Source organism: Bufo gargarizans, chromosome 5, assembly GCF_014858855.1.
Source record: "Bufo gargarizans isolate SCDJY-AF-19 chromosome 5, ASM1485885v1, whole genome shotgun sequence".
Classification (NCBI taxonomy): domain Eukaryota; kingdom Metazoa; phylum Chordata; class Amphibia; order Anura; family Bufonidae; genus Bufo; species Bufo gargarizans.
This window is the reverse complement of record NC_058084.1, coordinates 200033006-200047929: the sequence shown is the minus strand read 5'-3', so window position 1 is coordinate 200047929 and position 14924 is coordinate 200033006. Positions and strand designations below refer to the sequence as shown.

The 14924-nt window shown below is 39.4% G+C and overlaps 1 protein-coding gene across 5 annotated transcripts in view; it reads left to right on the top strand.

The window, feature by feature from the left end:
• Positions 1-14924, top strand: part of DNAJC13 (DnaJ heat shock protein family (Hsp40) member C13) — a 215749-nt gene that overhangs the window by 103226 nt on the left and 97599 nt on the right. For all 5 annotated transcript variants that reach the window (XM_044292710.1, XM_044292709.1, XM_044292708.1 and 2 more), the window contains exons 11-12: positions 8606-8685; positions 11726-11895. In XM_044292710.1, the coding sequence (XP_044148645.1) occupies positions 8606-8685; positions 11726-11895 (250 nt within the window). The remainder of the gene's footprint in view (positions 1-8605; positions 8686-11725; positions 11896-14924) is intronic.

The window sequence follows — 14924 nt, the reverse complement described above, 5'->3', positions numbered from 1 at the left end:
CCACTCTGCGGTAGCCATGCGTTTTTTTCTAAATATCATTATTCCTTTGAAAACGTATAATATATTTTAAGTTCGACCGAAATGAAACGAAATTAGTTAACTTGGCATCCATTCAGGTTAAGACAAGGTTTATCATGATTTATTCAAATTAAGACATAATTTATCATAAAAAGCCTGCAATCCTCCATAGTTATCTTCATATACCCACTTCTATCTAGTCGCTATTCATACATTTTTTTATAATCATTTATGTTTTTTTACATTCTAGTATGTTCATATACCTCCTAAAGTCCATTCCTAATTCTTTATATGTATTGGGATTTATCCTTAATTCTATCTGGTGGATATATAGTTCCAAGGATTGAACAAAAAGAGGGGACGTGGATAGATGATTTGAGGGAGGCCCTCCACAAAGGGCCGAACCCCGCCAGTAATAAATAATCTGGACGGGGTTTTGCCATCTGTGGGGGGCGCCCCCCTACTTATAGGAATCCGAAAAGTTCGAATTCCGCGTTCAATCCACCGGGAACCAGTGTATTTAGTTCGTAAATCCTTTGAGTCTCCAACCTTGACATTTTACCTATGTGGTTCCCCCCCCTCCATTCTTTATTTACTTTATCTATTGCCGCAAATACCATGCCAACTGGGTTTTTGTCATGTACTATTTTAAAATGTTTGGAAAGAGCGTGTGTGTCTAAACCTTTTTTAATATTCGCCACATGTTCAGCAATGCGTTTTTTCAGGGTCCTCTTCGTTCTCCCTACATATTGTTTGCCGCATGGGCACTCTATTATGTATATCACATTTTCTGAGTTACATGATAAAAAATCCCTAATCTTATGTTTATGTTGGTTTGTTTTTGATATTATTTCTACTGTCTTGCGTGGGAACTTTGTGATCTTGCAGTTCCCGCATTGTCCACATCTGTGGAATCCCTCCATATTCATCCACTTCTGTAGAGAATGGATGTCTTTTGTCTTTCTTTTAATTGTTGGGGCCACTATATTTCCCAAATTCGGTGCTTTAGTAAACGTAATGCGAGGCATTGCTGGTATCAGGGGGCCTATAATCTTGTCTTTTTTTAGAAGATGCCAATGGGTACGTATTATTTTTTGGATCTTCCTGTATTCATTATTGAACGGCAATATGATTCTTATCTCCTCTTTATCTCCTTCTCTGTCCTTTATTTGATCTATAAAAAATTCCTCCCTTTTCATCCTTCTCACTTTATTGAGTGATTCTTCTATTAATTCTCTGGGGTAGTTTTTTTCTAAAAAGGCCTCCTTCATCTTACTCGCTTCTTCTTCGAATTGCTCCTCAATTGTGCAGTTACGTTTTAATCTTTGGAATTGACCTTGCGGGATATTTATCAGCCAACTTGGTAAGTGGCAACTATTGTATAAAATGTAGCTATTTCTCGTGGTGGGTTTAATAGTAGGTTCGGCTCTTTATTGTGTGTTCTTCCACATAAATTTGTAAATCTAAAAATTCTACATGTTCTTTACTAATATTAGTGAGTAAAATTAAGGTTAAAATTGTTAAGATTGATGTCTCGTAAAAAGGTGTCCAAATTGTCCCTACCGGATTTCCAAATAAAAAACACAGTCATCTATATATCTCCTCCAGAGCACCAGGTCCTCCCCCAGTCGGGGGGCAATGATTTGTTCTTCCCAATTAGCCATGAATAAATTGGCGTAACTGGGGGCGAACCTGGTGCCCATCGCCGTGCCCTGCGTCTGTACGTAAAATTCCCCCTCAAAATTAAAATAGTTATGTGTTAATATAAAATCTATACTTTTGATTAAAAATTCTATCTGTTCATTTGTTAAGACGCCTTCTTGTTTTAATTGTACCTCCACTGCCTGTTTGCCTTGCTCGTGATTGATAATAGTATATAGAGATTGGACGTCTACCGTACCCATCCACCAGTCTTCCTCAAATTTCATATTTTCTATATTCTTTATTATCTGTGTGGAGTCCTTTATATATGATTTTGTTTCTTTTACCCTTGGCTGTAGTAATAAATCAATATATTTCGAAAGGTTACAGGTCAATGAAGTCAATCCCGGACACAATGGGTCTTCCTGGTGGATTCTTACTGTCTTTGTGGACCTTAGGTATACAATAAAATACTGGTATTCTAGGGTATTTATTAATTATAAAATTGTATTCATCCTCTTTTAAAATTCCTTTTGATTTGCCTTCTTCACAAAGATTAACTAATTCTGAGAGAAAGTTTTCCGTTGGGTCTTTGAGTAATTTCCGATATGTATTTACATCTGTGAGTTGTCTGTAACATTCCTGATTATATTTCTCTACATCCTGTATAACTATCGAACCACCTTTATCTGCAGGGCGGATGATGATACTATTATCTTGTTGCAGTTGTTTTAAAATCTCAATCTCTTTTTTAGTTAAGTTTTGGCGTCTATATTTATTAGTGTCCTTTATCTTGCGTACGTCATTTTCTACACTTTCTTTAAATGTAGCCATCTCCTGACTTGTTTCGTTTCTTGGGTATTTTTTTGAACGATTCTTTACATTTGTGTGTACATATTTCTTAACTTCGATATCCCTTTCAAGATCTCTAGTAATTGGGTTTTTGGCAAAATATTTTTTCAGGCATAGTCTTCTTATGAATTTTTCAACTCCTATGAAAGTTGTAAATTTGTTCAATTTTTCAGTAGGGGCGAATTTTAAGCCTTTGTTCAATAGTTTATTTTGGGTCTCTGTCAGTGTGGTTGAACTCAGATTTATGACTGAGTCATTCGTTACTTGTGATTCAATCATCTGTGATAGTGACGTTCCCTTCCTCCTTCCTCTTCTTGTCTTCCCCTTTCTTCGTAAAATCTTTTGTTGTGTTGTGTATTGTGGTTGTATAGGTTGTGTTGGTGATGGTGTGTCCCTATTCTCGGTGTTCTGAACTCCTGGTGTGTTCTGTGTGATTGTGGTCTGTCTCTCAAATTGTAGTGGTGATCTACTGGTTGGTTGTGTCGTGCTTTTTGTGCTTCCTTCCTGGGTGATATTTGCCTCGGTCGTATGCGGTGATGAGGCGGTGTCCGGTCTAAAAAAGACTCTCTTTCTTCAAAAATCTCAAATCTATTTTGGATTGGTATGTTGTAACTTGTGTGTCTATACGTGTCTTTACTCTGATTATCCACTACGTGGCTATTGATATTAGCTTGTTGCCCTTCACTACTGCCCTCTGCCCTATTTTGCGGTGTAGTTTGTTCTCTCCTCTCCTTTTTTTCTTTTCTATGAAAGAGCAATTTTTTAATTTTTTTATCCATTATTTCCCGTTCAGCTTTGTCTATATTATTGCATACCCTAGTTTGGAGTATACTAAATTCTTCATTTTTTGGGAGTTTATCTATAATTGTTTTCATCTCTGCAATTTTTTTAGAGGTTTCTTCTAGAATGGTACTACGTCTTTTTAATATAAGCCTAGTCAAAGCTACAGATTGTTCATGTAGTAAAATAGCCCATTCCTGATCAAAATCTACACTGCTCAGATCCTGAGCAGGGATTTTGTTATGTGTTAAGCCCTTTGGGATTCGATCAATTTCTATACATCTGTTAAGGGTTTTAATCTCCCATCTTTGTTTCAATTCTCGGATTAATAGTCCCTCTAACTCCCTGAATGTTTGATATGCACATATTTCTTCTGTATTCACCCCATCTATTGTGTCCTCAAACCTAAAATTGGCTACTTTAGAGTTTTTCGTTTCCATATGGTTCCATATATCCATAGCTTCAACCATCCGTGCTCTCACAAGGGCGAGTTCAGAAGGTAAATATAATTGAATATGTGACGCACCGGAATGGTGAAGCTTTGGAGAAGGTGCTCTCAGTAAAGAGGATTCGCCCTTCCTCTGAACAAGAATACAGTCAAATAAAAATATACTGGGCACTCTAATTCATGGACTACCATATGTTTATTATAATACTGGTAAAATATCTTAAATCACTAAAAAATAATTAATATAAAATTTTATAAAACAATACACACTTCTAAGATAAGACGTTCAAATACAATATTAAAACATCATGGTATTGTCTCAACTAAAATCTCTATATCCCATATATACTAAAAGTCTCTAGAAGTCGTAAGATTTTACGAAGAAAGGGGAAGACAAGAAGAGGAAGGAGGAAGGGAACGTCACTATCACAGATGATTGAATCACAAGTAACGAATGACTCATAAATCTGAGTTCAACCACACTGACAGAGACCCAAAATAAACTATTGAACAAAGGCTTAAAATTCGCCCCTACTGAAAAATTGAATAAATTTACAACGTTCATAGGAGTTGAAAAATTCATAAGAAGACTATGCCTGAAAAAATATTTTGCCAAAAACCCAATTACTAGAGATCTTGAAAGGGATATCGAAGTCAAGAAATATGTACACACAAATGTAAAGAATCGTTCAAAAAAATACCCAAGAAACGAAACAAGTCAGGAGATGGCTACATTTAAAGAAAGTGTAGAAAATGACGTACGCAAGATAAAGGACACTAATAAATATAGACGCCAAAACTTAACTAAAAAAGAGATTGAGATTTTAAAACAACTGCAACAAGATAATAGTATCATCATCCGCCCTGCAGATAAAGGTGGTTCGATAGTTATACAGGATGTAGAGAAATATAATCAGGAATGTTACAGACAACTCACAGATGCAAATACATATCGGAAATTACTTCAAAGACCCAACGGAAAACTTTCTCTCAGAATTAATTAATCTTTGTGAAGAAGGCAAATCAAAAGGAATTTTAAAAGAGGATGAATACAATTTTATAATTAATAAATACCCTAGAATACCAGTATTTTATTGTATACCTAAGGTCCACAAAGACAGTAAGAATCCACCAGGAAGACCCATTGTGTCCGGGATTGATTCATTGACCTGTAACCTTTCGAAATATATTGATTTATTACTACAGCCAAGGGTAAAAGAAACAAAATCATATATAAAGGACTCCACACAGATAATAAAGAACATAGAAAATATGAAATTTGAGGAAGACTGGTGGATGGGTACGGTAGACGTCCAATCTCTATATACTATTATCAATCACGAGCAAGGTAAACAGGCAGTGGAGGTACAATTAAAACAAGAAGGCGTCTTAACAAATGAACAGATAGAATTTTTAATCAAAAGTATAGATTTTATATTAACACATAACTATTTTAATTTTGAGGGGGAATTTTACGTACAGACGCAGGGCACGGCGATGGGCACCAGGTTCGCCCCCAGTTACGCCAATTTATTATGGCTAATTGGGAAGAACAAATCATTGCCCCCCGACTGGGGGAGGACCTGGTGCTCTGGAGGAGATATATAGATGATGTGTTTTTTATTTGGAAATCCGGTAGGGACAATTTGGACACCTTTTTACGAGACATCAATTTAAACAATTTTAACCTTAATTTTACCCACAATATTAGTAAAGAACATGTAGAATTTTTAGATTTACAAATTTATGTGGAAGAACACACAATAAAGAGCCGAACCTACATTAAACCCACCACGAGAAATAGTTACATTTTATACAATAGTTGCCACTTACCAAGTTGGCTGATAAATATCCCGCAAGGTCAATTCCAAAGATTAAAACGTAACTGCACAATTGAGGAGCAATTTGAAGAAGAAGCGAGTAAGATGAAGGAGGCCTTTTTAGAAAAAAAACTACCCCAGAGAATTAATAGAAGAATCACTCAATAAAGTGAGAAGGATGAAAAGGGAGGAATTTTTTATAGATCAAATAAAGGACAGAGAAGGAGTTAAAGAGGAGATAAGAATCATATTGCCGTTTAATAATGAATACAGGAAGATCCAAAAAATAATACGTACCCATTGGCATCTTCTAAAAAAAGACAAAATTATAGGCCCCCTGATACCAACAATGCCTCGCATTACGTTTACTAAAGCACCGAATTTGGGAAACATAGTGGCCCCAACAATTAAAAGAAAGAAAAAAGACATCCATTCTCTACAGAAGTGGATGAATATGGAGGGATTCCACAGATGTGGACAATGCGGGAACTGCAAGATCACAAAGTTCCCACGCAAGACAGTAGAAATAATATCAAAAACAAACCAACACAAACATAAGATTAGGGATTTTTTATCATGTAACTCAGAAAATGTGATATACATAATAGAGTGCCCATGCGGCAAACAATATGTAGGGAGAACGAAGAGGACCCTGAAAAAACGCATTGCTGAACATGTGGCGAATATTAAAAAAGGTTTAGACACACATGCTCTTTCCAAACATTTTAAAATAGTACATGACAAAAACCCAGTTGGCATGGTATTTGCGGCAATTGATAAAGTAAATAAAGAATGGAGGGGGGGGAACCACATAGGTAAAATGTCAAGGTTGGAGACTCAAAGGATTTACGAATTAAATACACTGGTCCCCGGTGGATTGAACGCGGAATTCGAACTTTTCGGATTCCTATAAGTAGGGGGGCGCCCACCACAGATGGCAAAACCCCGTCCAGATTATTTATTACTGGCGGGGTTCGGCCCTTTGTGGAGGGCCTCCCTCAAACCATCTCATCCATGTCCCCTCCTTTTGTTCAATCCTTGGAACTATATATCCACCAGATAGAATTAAGGATAAATCCCAATACATATAAAGAATTAGGAATGGACTTTAGGAGGTATATAAATATACTAGAATGTAAAAAAACATAAATAATTACAAAAAAATGTATGAATAGTGACTAGATAGTAGTGGGATATGGAAGATAATATGGAGGATTGCAGGCTTTTTATGATAAATTATGTCTTAACTTGAATAAATCATGATAAACCTTGTCTTAACCTGAATGGATGCCAAGTTAACCAATTTCGTTTCATTTCGGACGAACTTAAAATATAATATACGTTTTCAAAGGAATAATGACATTTCAGAAAAAAACGCACGGATACCGCAGAGTGGAGGTATGCGGCATGTTGCCGTCCGGAATGAAACGAATAAATCCTACCTCAAGAATTAATTGATATGCCAACTAATAGACTAAAACATATATGTCCACTACAAATAGTGAGTAGTTCTACTGCTAACACATCGGGGAGTAAGGAAATCCATTTCGGGTTTTGTGGGAAAAATTACAGCCCACACCTGATTCACGAACTTGGACCTGGAAGTGCTATATAAAGGGGGAACTTACGGGGGTTGGAGTACCACTGAGGAAGGGGCGATATTATCCCCCGAAACGCGTCTGGTTTGGCTCAAGACCCCCCTAAGGATATGCCAGCTTACTGACTAAATAGGACTCTGTTAACGATTACGCCGGAGATACACGACCTGACACGCTGATCCTAACTAACAAACAGGAACACAGCTGAGATCAGACAAGCGTCTGGCTGTGGGAGCGTGGAAGAGGGTACGCTGAGCTCGCAGGATACCGGCTCTATTACCCAGCGGAGCGGTGTCTAGAGCGATCACTCCGAAAGGCAGAGTCCTCTTGCTTTTGACTGTGCAGCAGCACCAACACACAGCACCGGCAACCAGCTACAAATAAGCTGACCTCGCTAGGACCTAACAAGACAGCGCTGTTACAAGTGAGTAAAGCGGGACGCCGCAATAACGCTCACCTAAGGATTAACTGAACTGTCCCTGTACTCAGGAATTATCTTCACAGGAACGAACAGTTACCTAGCACCTTTATCTTTATACTTTCCACATTATATGTGACTTCTAGAGACTTTTAGTATATATGGGATTTAGAGATTTTAGTTGAGACAATACCATGATGTTTTAATATTGTATTTGAACGTCTTATCTTAGAAGTGTGTATTGTTTTATAAAATTTTATATTAATTATTTTTTAGTGATTTAAGATATTTTACCAGTATTATAATAAACATATGGTAGTCCATGAATTAGAGTGCCCAGTATATTTTTATTTGACTGTATTCTTGTTCAGAGGAAGGGCGAATCCTCTTTACTGAGAGCACCTTCTCCAAAGCTTCACCATTCCGGTGCGTCACATATTCAATTATATTTACATTCCAAAATACCTTCCATAAATTAAAGTGGCTCGTTTTTTCTGGGGAGTAATCAGGGGAAATAAAATGGGTGCCGTCCTATCAGTACAGACAAAACCTGTTCTAATCACTCAGCAGGACAATTTACTTCACAACACCAGAACTGCCTCATCCTCTCTGTTCTACTTGTCTACAGCTGATAAGATCTTTAGCTGAATCTCTAGGAATGGAGTTCATGAGGAGACATGAAGTACAGAGAGGAGGGTGGGGATGTGGCTAGTGAGCAGGAGCACTTGTATGCAGTCGGCTACATTACCACAGTTTGTCTTATCCATCCTCTCTTTAGGAAATAAAAGAATCAATCTGATTTGATTGGTTGCTCTGGGCAACTAAGCCATTATTTTTCCTTTTCACCAGTTTTGATAAATCTCCCCCTCTGGAAAAAAAAATGTTATTTCTTGTGATACGCTCTTTTTAAAATTCATTTGTTAACCCACCATTGGAAGTGAGAATGAAATTATCTAGTACATGAATGAATTGATCATTTTCACTCTGTTTCTAATTTGGCGCCTCACGCTTTATCTGTATTGTTTTACAGATGGAGTCTTTGCAGACGCAGTTTTTAGGTTCAATTCCAACATCTCTTACAGTGGAGTTCTACATGCAGTAACACAAGATGTAAGTATAAGATATGGAATTTGAAATGTATAAAAGCGTCTCGCTCTTCACAATGGGCTAAGGTGCTCCAACCAATGGCTTACCCACCAATTGTCTGGTAGGCACACTTTCATACAGGAATTGTATTCATATATTTCATTTGTTGTCTAAAAACATATTTTTTATTAAAAAATATTTGATAAACAATCTAATTAATATTATAATATACAATCTACTGATTTGTCAGTGGTGTATGGGATCCCCACACTGTGTGTCCTTCCATAGATCAGCGTCACTCTTGTACAGTAGTACCCCTCTTTAAGGCATATAAGACATATAAACATATAATTGGTGCATGATGAAAATCATGAAGATATTGTGAAGTAAAATCCTCCATCAGGATATTAATACATCTTCTAATGCATAATAAATAAAGCATGCTCCTGGCGTATTAGTCATAGAAATTGCTTATTGGGTGTGTCCAGTATGAAAATGATTTAAAATGTATTATTTTGTTATAAAGAGAGTAAATGACAAAGTTTAAACAAAGATGGATAAATCCTATTCTTAAAAGGGTTATCTAAGGTGACGAGAGACTGCACAGTAAACTAAAATGTTTTATTTCGATTTATCCCTAGCACATGGTGTGTGCACTTCTAAAACATAGCTTCAAAGTGGTTTTCTGGGAGTAAAATATTGATGACCTATCCTAAGGATAGGTCAGGAATATCTGATTTGGTGGGGGTCTGACTCCTGTCACTCCTTCCAATAAGGTGAAGAGATTATGAGCGCTGAAGGCCTCTTCCTAGGCCTGTGACGTCATGTTCAATTAGTCACATAGTCTAGGTGAAGCTCAGTTGCATTTAAGTGAATGGGCCTGTGCAGCAATACCAAGCATAACCACTATACCATGAACGGTGCGGTGCTTGGTATGCTGTGTGGAGGCTGTTGCACTCATCAGCGGTCCACCAGCTGATTTGTGGCGGTGTGAGAACCCCACTGATCAGAAATTGATGACCTATCCTGAGGACAGGCCATCAGTACTGAGCTCCCAGAAAACCCCTGTAAGCACCCCTGCCCTGCCATGATGGGGAGATATTTTAAATTAGCACATCTATGGGGTTTAAACTCTTAAGTACTTAAAGAGTACCTAAACTTCTGAATACAATTTTAATCAGATGGTCCTAATGCCATAGTAATGCTTTTTGTGTTTTTAATGCCCTTCCCCCCTCCCCAAAGCGCATAATTTCCTGTGTGCTTAACATTGACATTTCTGTACACAGCTGACTGCTCAGCGGTGTACGGAGATTACATTTTATGAATGGGTCCGCAGCACAGTGAGTATGGGCAGGAGCGCACATTGTTGCTCCTGCTCATGCCCCCTGGAGGTTTACTAACAAAGCACATGGGTACTCAGGATTAGCGGAGTGGGCTCATGCTTCTGCCTGCTCCGATAGGCAGAAGCAAGAGCTGACATGCAGGACTCTTAACTTAGCAAAGCAGGCAGGAGCCCGCTCCGCTAATCCTGGCTTAGCACATGGGTACAGGTACCCATGTTCTATGCCAGCATTTAGTAAACCACCGGGGGCACGGGCAGAAGCATCAATGTATGCTCCTATCTGTACTCAATACGCTGCAGCCCCATTCATAAAATATTATCTCTGTACTTCCTACACCATTGAGCAGTCAGCGTTGTACAGAAATGTAAATTTAAAGCACAAAGGAAATTGTGCGCTTGGGGCGGGGGGGGGGGGGAGTGTATTAAAAATACAAGCATTAATAAAGTATATTAGAAAAAGTGTTATTATGGCATTAGGAACATCTTATTATAATTTTATTCAAAAGTTTACTCTTTTAGGCCTCTTTCACACGGGCGTCATGTTTTTTGCCCGGATAAGAGGCGGGTGCGTTGCGGGAAAATGCACGATTTTTCCGCGCGAGTGCAAAACATTGTCATGCGTTTTGCACTCGCGTGAGAAAAATCGCGCATGTTTGGTACCCAGACCCGAACTTCTTCACAGAAGTTCGGGCTTGGGATTGATGTTCTGAAGATTGTATTATTTTCCCTTATAACATGGTTATAAGGGAAAATAATAGCATTCTGAATACAGAATGCATAGTATAATAGTGCTGGAAGGGTTAAAAATTATAAAAAAAGTTAACTCACCTTCTCCTCTTGTTAGCGTAGATCCCGGTCTGTTCTTTAGCTGTGGACTGAATGACCTGTGGTGACGTCAGATCACATGCTCCAATCACATGGTCCATCACCGTGGTGATGGAGCATGTGATCTGACGTCATCAAAGGTCCTTTAGCCCACAGCTAAAGAACAGACCGGGATCTACGCTAACAAGAGGAGAAGGTGAGTTAACTTTTTTATTATTTTTAACCCTTCCAGCACTATTATACTATGCATTCTGTATTCAGAATGCTATTATTTTCCCTTATAACCATGTTATAAGGGAAAATAATACAGTGAATAGACTGTCACCTAGAACCCATGCGTGAAAATCGCACCGCATCCGCACTTGCTTGCGGATGCATGCGATTTTCACGCAACCCCATTCATTTCTATAGGGCCTGCGTTACGTGAAAAACGCACAAAGAGGAGCATGCTGCGATTTTCACGCAACGCACAAGTGATGCGTGAAAATCACCGCTTGTGTGCACAGCCCCATAGAAATGAATGGGTCAGGATTCAGTGCGGGTGCAGTGCGTTCACCGCACGCATCGCACCCGCACGGAAAACTCGCCCGTGTGAAAGGGGCCTTAGGCTCTGACTATACTGCTTCCAGGTACTGTGCCTCAATTCTATAAAGAACTATAAAGAAAATTTGTAGCAGCAGTTCACATTAGTGTTTTATGGCTTTGTTTACAAGACAGAGACTCTTGTTTAAAGTGCCACTGCCTCCTGACTGTTGCTATAGCATACAGTAATATAACCTCTCTACTAGTGTACTTTGCACTTAGGTTTTCTTTTTTTCTTCCTTCTAAGAAATGGAATGCTAAAATTGTGTTCCTTTTGTGTTTGGCTGACATGTTTTTATCATCTATTCCTCTCAGGGCCTGTTCTCTGAAAACAAGGAGAAGTTAATTAATAATGCCATTACATCCTTGCTTTCCCAAGAAGGAGACCAGACCGCGTCCAGTGCAGAGCTGGAAAGCCAGTTCCAGGCAGTCAGGCGTTTGGTGGCTTCAAAAGCCGGATTCCTGGCCTTTACTCAGCTACCAAAGTAAGCAGTGTATCTCAATGAAAACCTGTCTGCTGCTGTACTATCCGCCCAAGGCCCCACATGCGGTCAGACGTCTTACTTGGACTTTTACACTTATAAATATTTTACAGAGGTTTAGTAATCTCATCCTTCTCAGAGTTCTTCTCACTGTACCATTACTGACTCATTGGCACTTAAAGGGGTATTCCCATCTGATACAATGGGGGCATATCCTAGCGATATGCCCCCATTGTCAGATAGGTGTGGGTCCCACCTCTGGGACCCCCACCTACAAGGAGAACGGAGCCAAGCGCTGCTCCCCGATGCTCGCATACAAGTGAATGGGAGCGCACCGCGTACATGTGGCCCCTACCCCCATTCATTTCTATGGGGTAGACGGAAATAGCTGAGCCAGCGCTCAGCTATTTTCGGCAGCCCCATGAAATTATTGTGGAGGGGGGGGGGGTGGCTGCGTATATGCAGTGTGCCCCTCCATTCATTTCTCCGCTCCATTCTCGTTGTAGCTGTGGGTCGCAGAGGTGGGACCTGCACCTATCAGACAATGGGAGCATATCCTAGTGATGTGAAAACCCCTTTAAGGGGAGATTTATTATTCCCTGTACGCCTGAAAAGTGGTGTTAAAAAGTCGCAGTTGCGAGTTTTTAACTGGGACTTCTAAAAAATTGTCACATCTGCCACTTTTGGCTGTCCTCGCCACTTTTCTGAAAGGGGCATGGCAAGGGAAGGGGGCGTGCTCAGCCACTATGACAAATTTATCTTTGTGTAAATGAAGCCAGAAATCTACAGCAGCTGCATAGATTTCTGGTTAGGCACACTGACTGCAGGAGAATGTGCTTAATTTATGACAAGGCGTGTGCATATCAGAAAGTGCCAGTCTTGATAACTCTCCCTCTAGTAGAGTCAATGACAAAGTGGTCACATGACTGTGTCATATAATGTAGGCAAATTGTTATTAACAAGTTATTTAAGAAGATTTCCATCAATTAAAATATTAACACAATTGTAGAAAAAAAAAAAGTCCACTTTTTAGACTAGGGCCACACACACAACACAGAATCTCTGCAACAGATCACCCAACTTCGAGTACCAAGTAATAGCTGCATGCATGTTGTGCCACCCTTTGCCCCCCATCCCACCTCAGGAGCTGACTCAGAAACCAGGAAAACCTGGAAAACACAAGTCAATATGCAGCTCTAGCCTTTATAAATTGAACTTTGAGTATTGTACTAGGCACAATTTATAAAAAAATAAAATAAATAAGCAATAGGTTCTTAGTAGATATTTTAATCCACTTGCTACCAGTATTTCACGGTAACCTCAGCAACACAGGATCAGGAGGTGAAGTGACTGTTCAGTATAGGTAATCGGTACCAGATCAGTGGTGGTAAAACTCCCGGCACTATGCCGATCAGTTGTTTGAAGAGCTTCAGCGATGCAACTTCTTCATATTGCATACTTTGTATAGCAGCTGTGCATAGTATTGCAGTTCAGTCCCATTCCCTTAAATTGGACTGACCTACAGGGAGCGAATGTGACTGATAGATGTGACGTCACAGGCCGAAGAAGAGCCCAACAGCTCTGTGCCCCACCCAAAAGCTGATTGGCAGGGTTGTCAGGGGTCTGCTCTCCATCAATCATATTGATGACCTATCCTGAGGAAAACCTCTGGGAATCCTGTAGACATTTCATATTTTCAGGATAAAGCTACCTGGTTATGCATTGGCACATTTCTTGTCCCTATGTGTGTACATTGCGTGACAGATTTGCTATTTGAAATTTCAGGAACAATGGATCAAACCCTTATGTTACTATGGGTAATAATAACTGTCAGGTTTTTGGTACTAAAGACAAGTGTTTCCACCAATCTGTTTCCACCAATCTGTTATCTGCTCAACCTTTACCCACAGAAAAAACATTTGTATATTTGGGAAATATCAGTTTCACCGACAAATGTTTAGGTTTTTACAAGCTATCAATTCATGTCCTATCAGGGGGCATGCATTTGCATCTATGGGTAGCTGTAGTTTGCCTACTGTAATATAGACGTTCAGCCAGGATGACCTAATGATAATTGATACAGTGTTTCCCGGTCTTCATTGATTTGTAAATGAAGGTAAAAAAAATTGTCAAGTAGATGAAATCCATTAGCGGCTCTGTCTCAGCCACTGTCAATAACTGGCACTACCTACATTAAATGCCTCGAGGCACCCAGTGGTGAAGCATTTTTACATTTATGCATGTACATAATAATAATAATAATAGACATTCAATAAGATTGTCAAAATCAGTAGTCCAAGTGATGCAAATGTTCAGGCACAAAACATGTGCTGAGATGATCTATGGAATGAAAATCATCAGAAGGGCATCACTAGGTGTTGATCTGGATCCCTTTGATTTATCACCATCTGCATTGAAGTGACACCTAAATATATCCATACACTTGCAGAGGCTGCAGTGAAGGTTATTGGGTTTATACATTAAAGGGGTTCAACAAATGGCATTTATCATGTAGAGACAGTAAAAGGGGTTGTCTGGGCTTTTAATATTGTTGACCTATCCTCGTGATAGATCATCAATATCAGATCGGAGGGCACCCCAGCTGATCAGCTGTTTAAGGAGGAGGGTGCAGTGCACATGTGTCGTCTCCCACTGCTGTCTATTCCGAATCAGCAGTGAAGAGGAAGAGAAAAGGGAGACGGCACACTGCATGCGCTGTTTCCTCATGCAGCTGATCCTGAGGGTAGGTAATCAATATTAAAAGCCCAGACAACTCCTTTAATACAGTGGACTTACTAATGCATTGTGATTTGACTATATGGCCTCCTTTGCTGGCTTGATTCTTTTTTTTTTTCATCACATTATACACTGCCTGTTTCCATGGTTGCGGCCACCATGCAATCCATCAGTGGTGGTCGCGCTTGTACACTATAGGAAAAAGTGTTAGCCTCTCTGTTGGCCATGGGAGCAGACATAGGCATGTGCAACACGCCAGACCTGCAGGGTATAGCGAAGTGAGGTCACGGTTATGG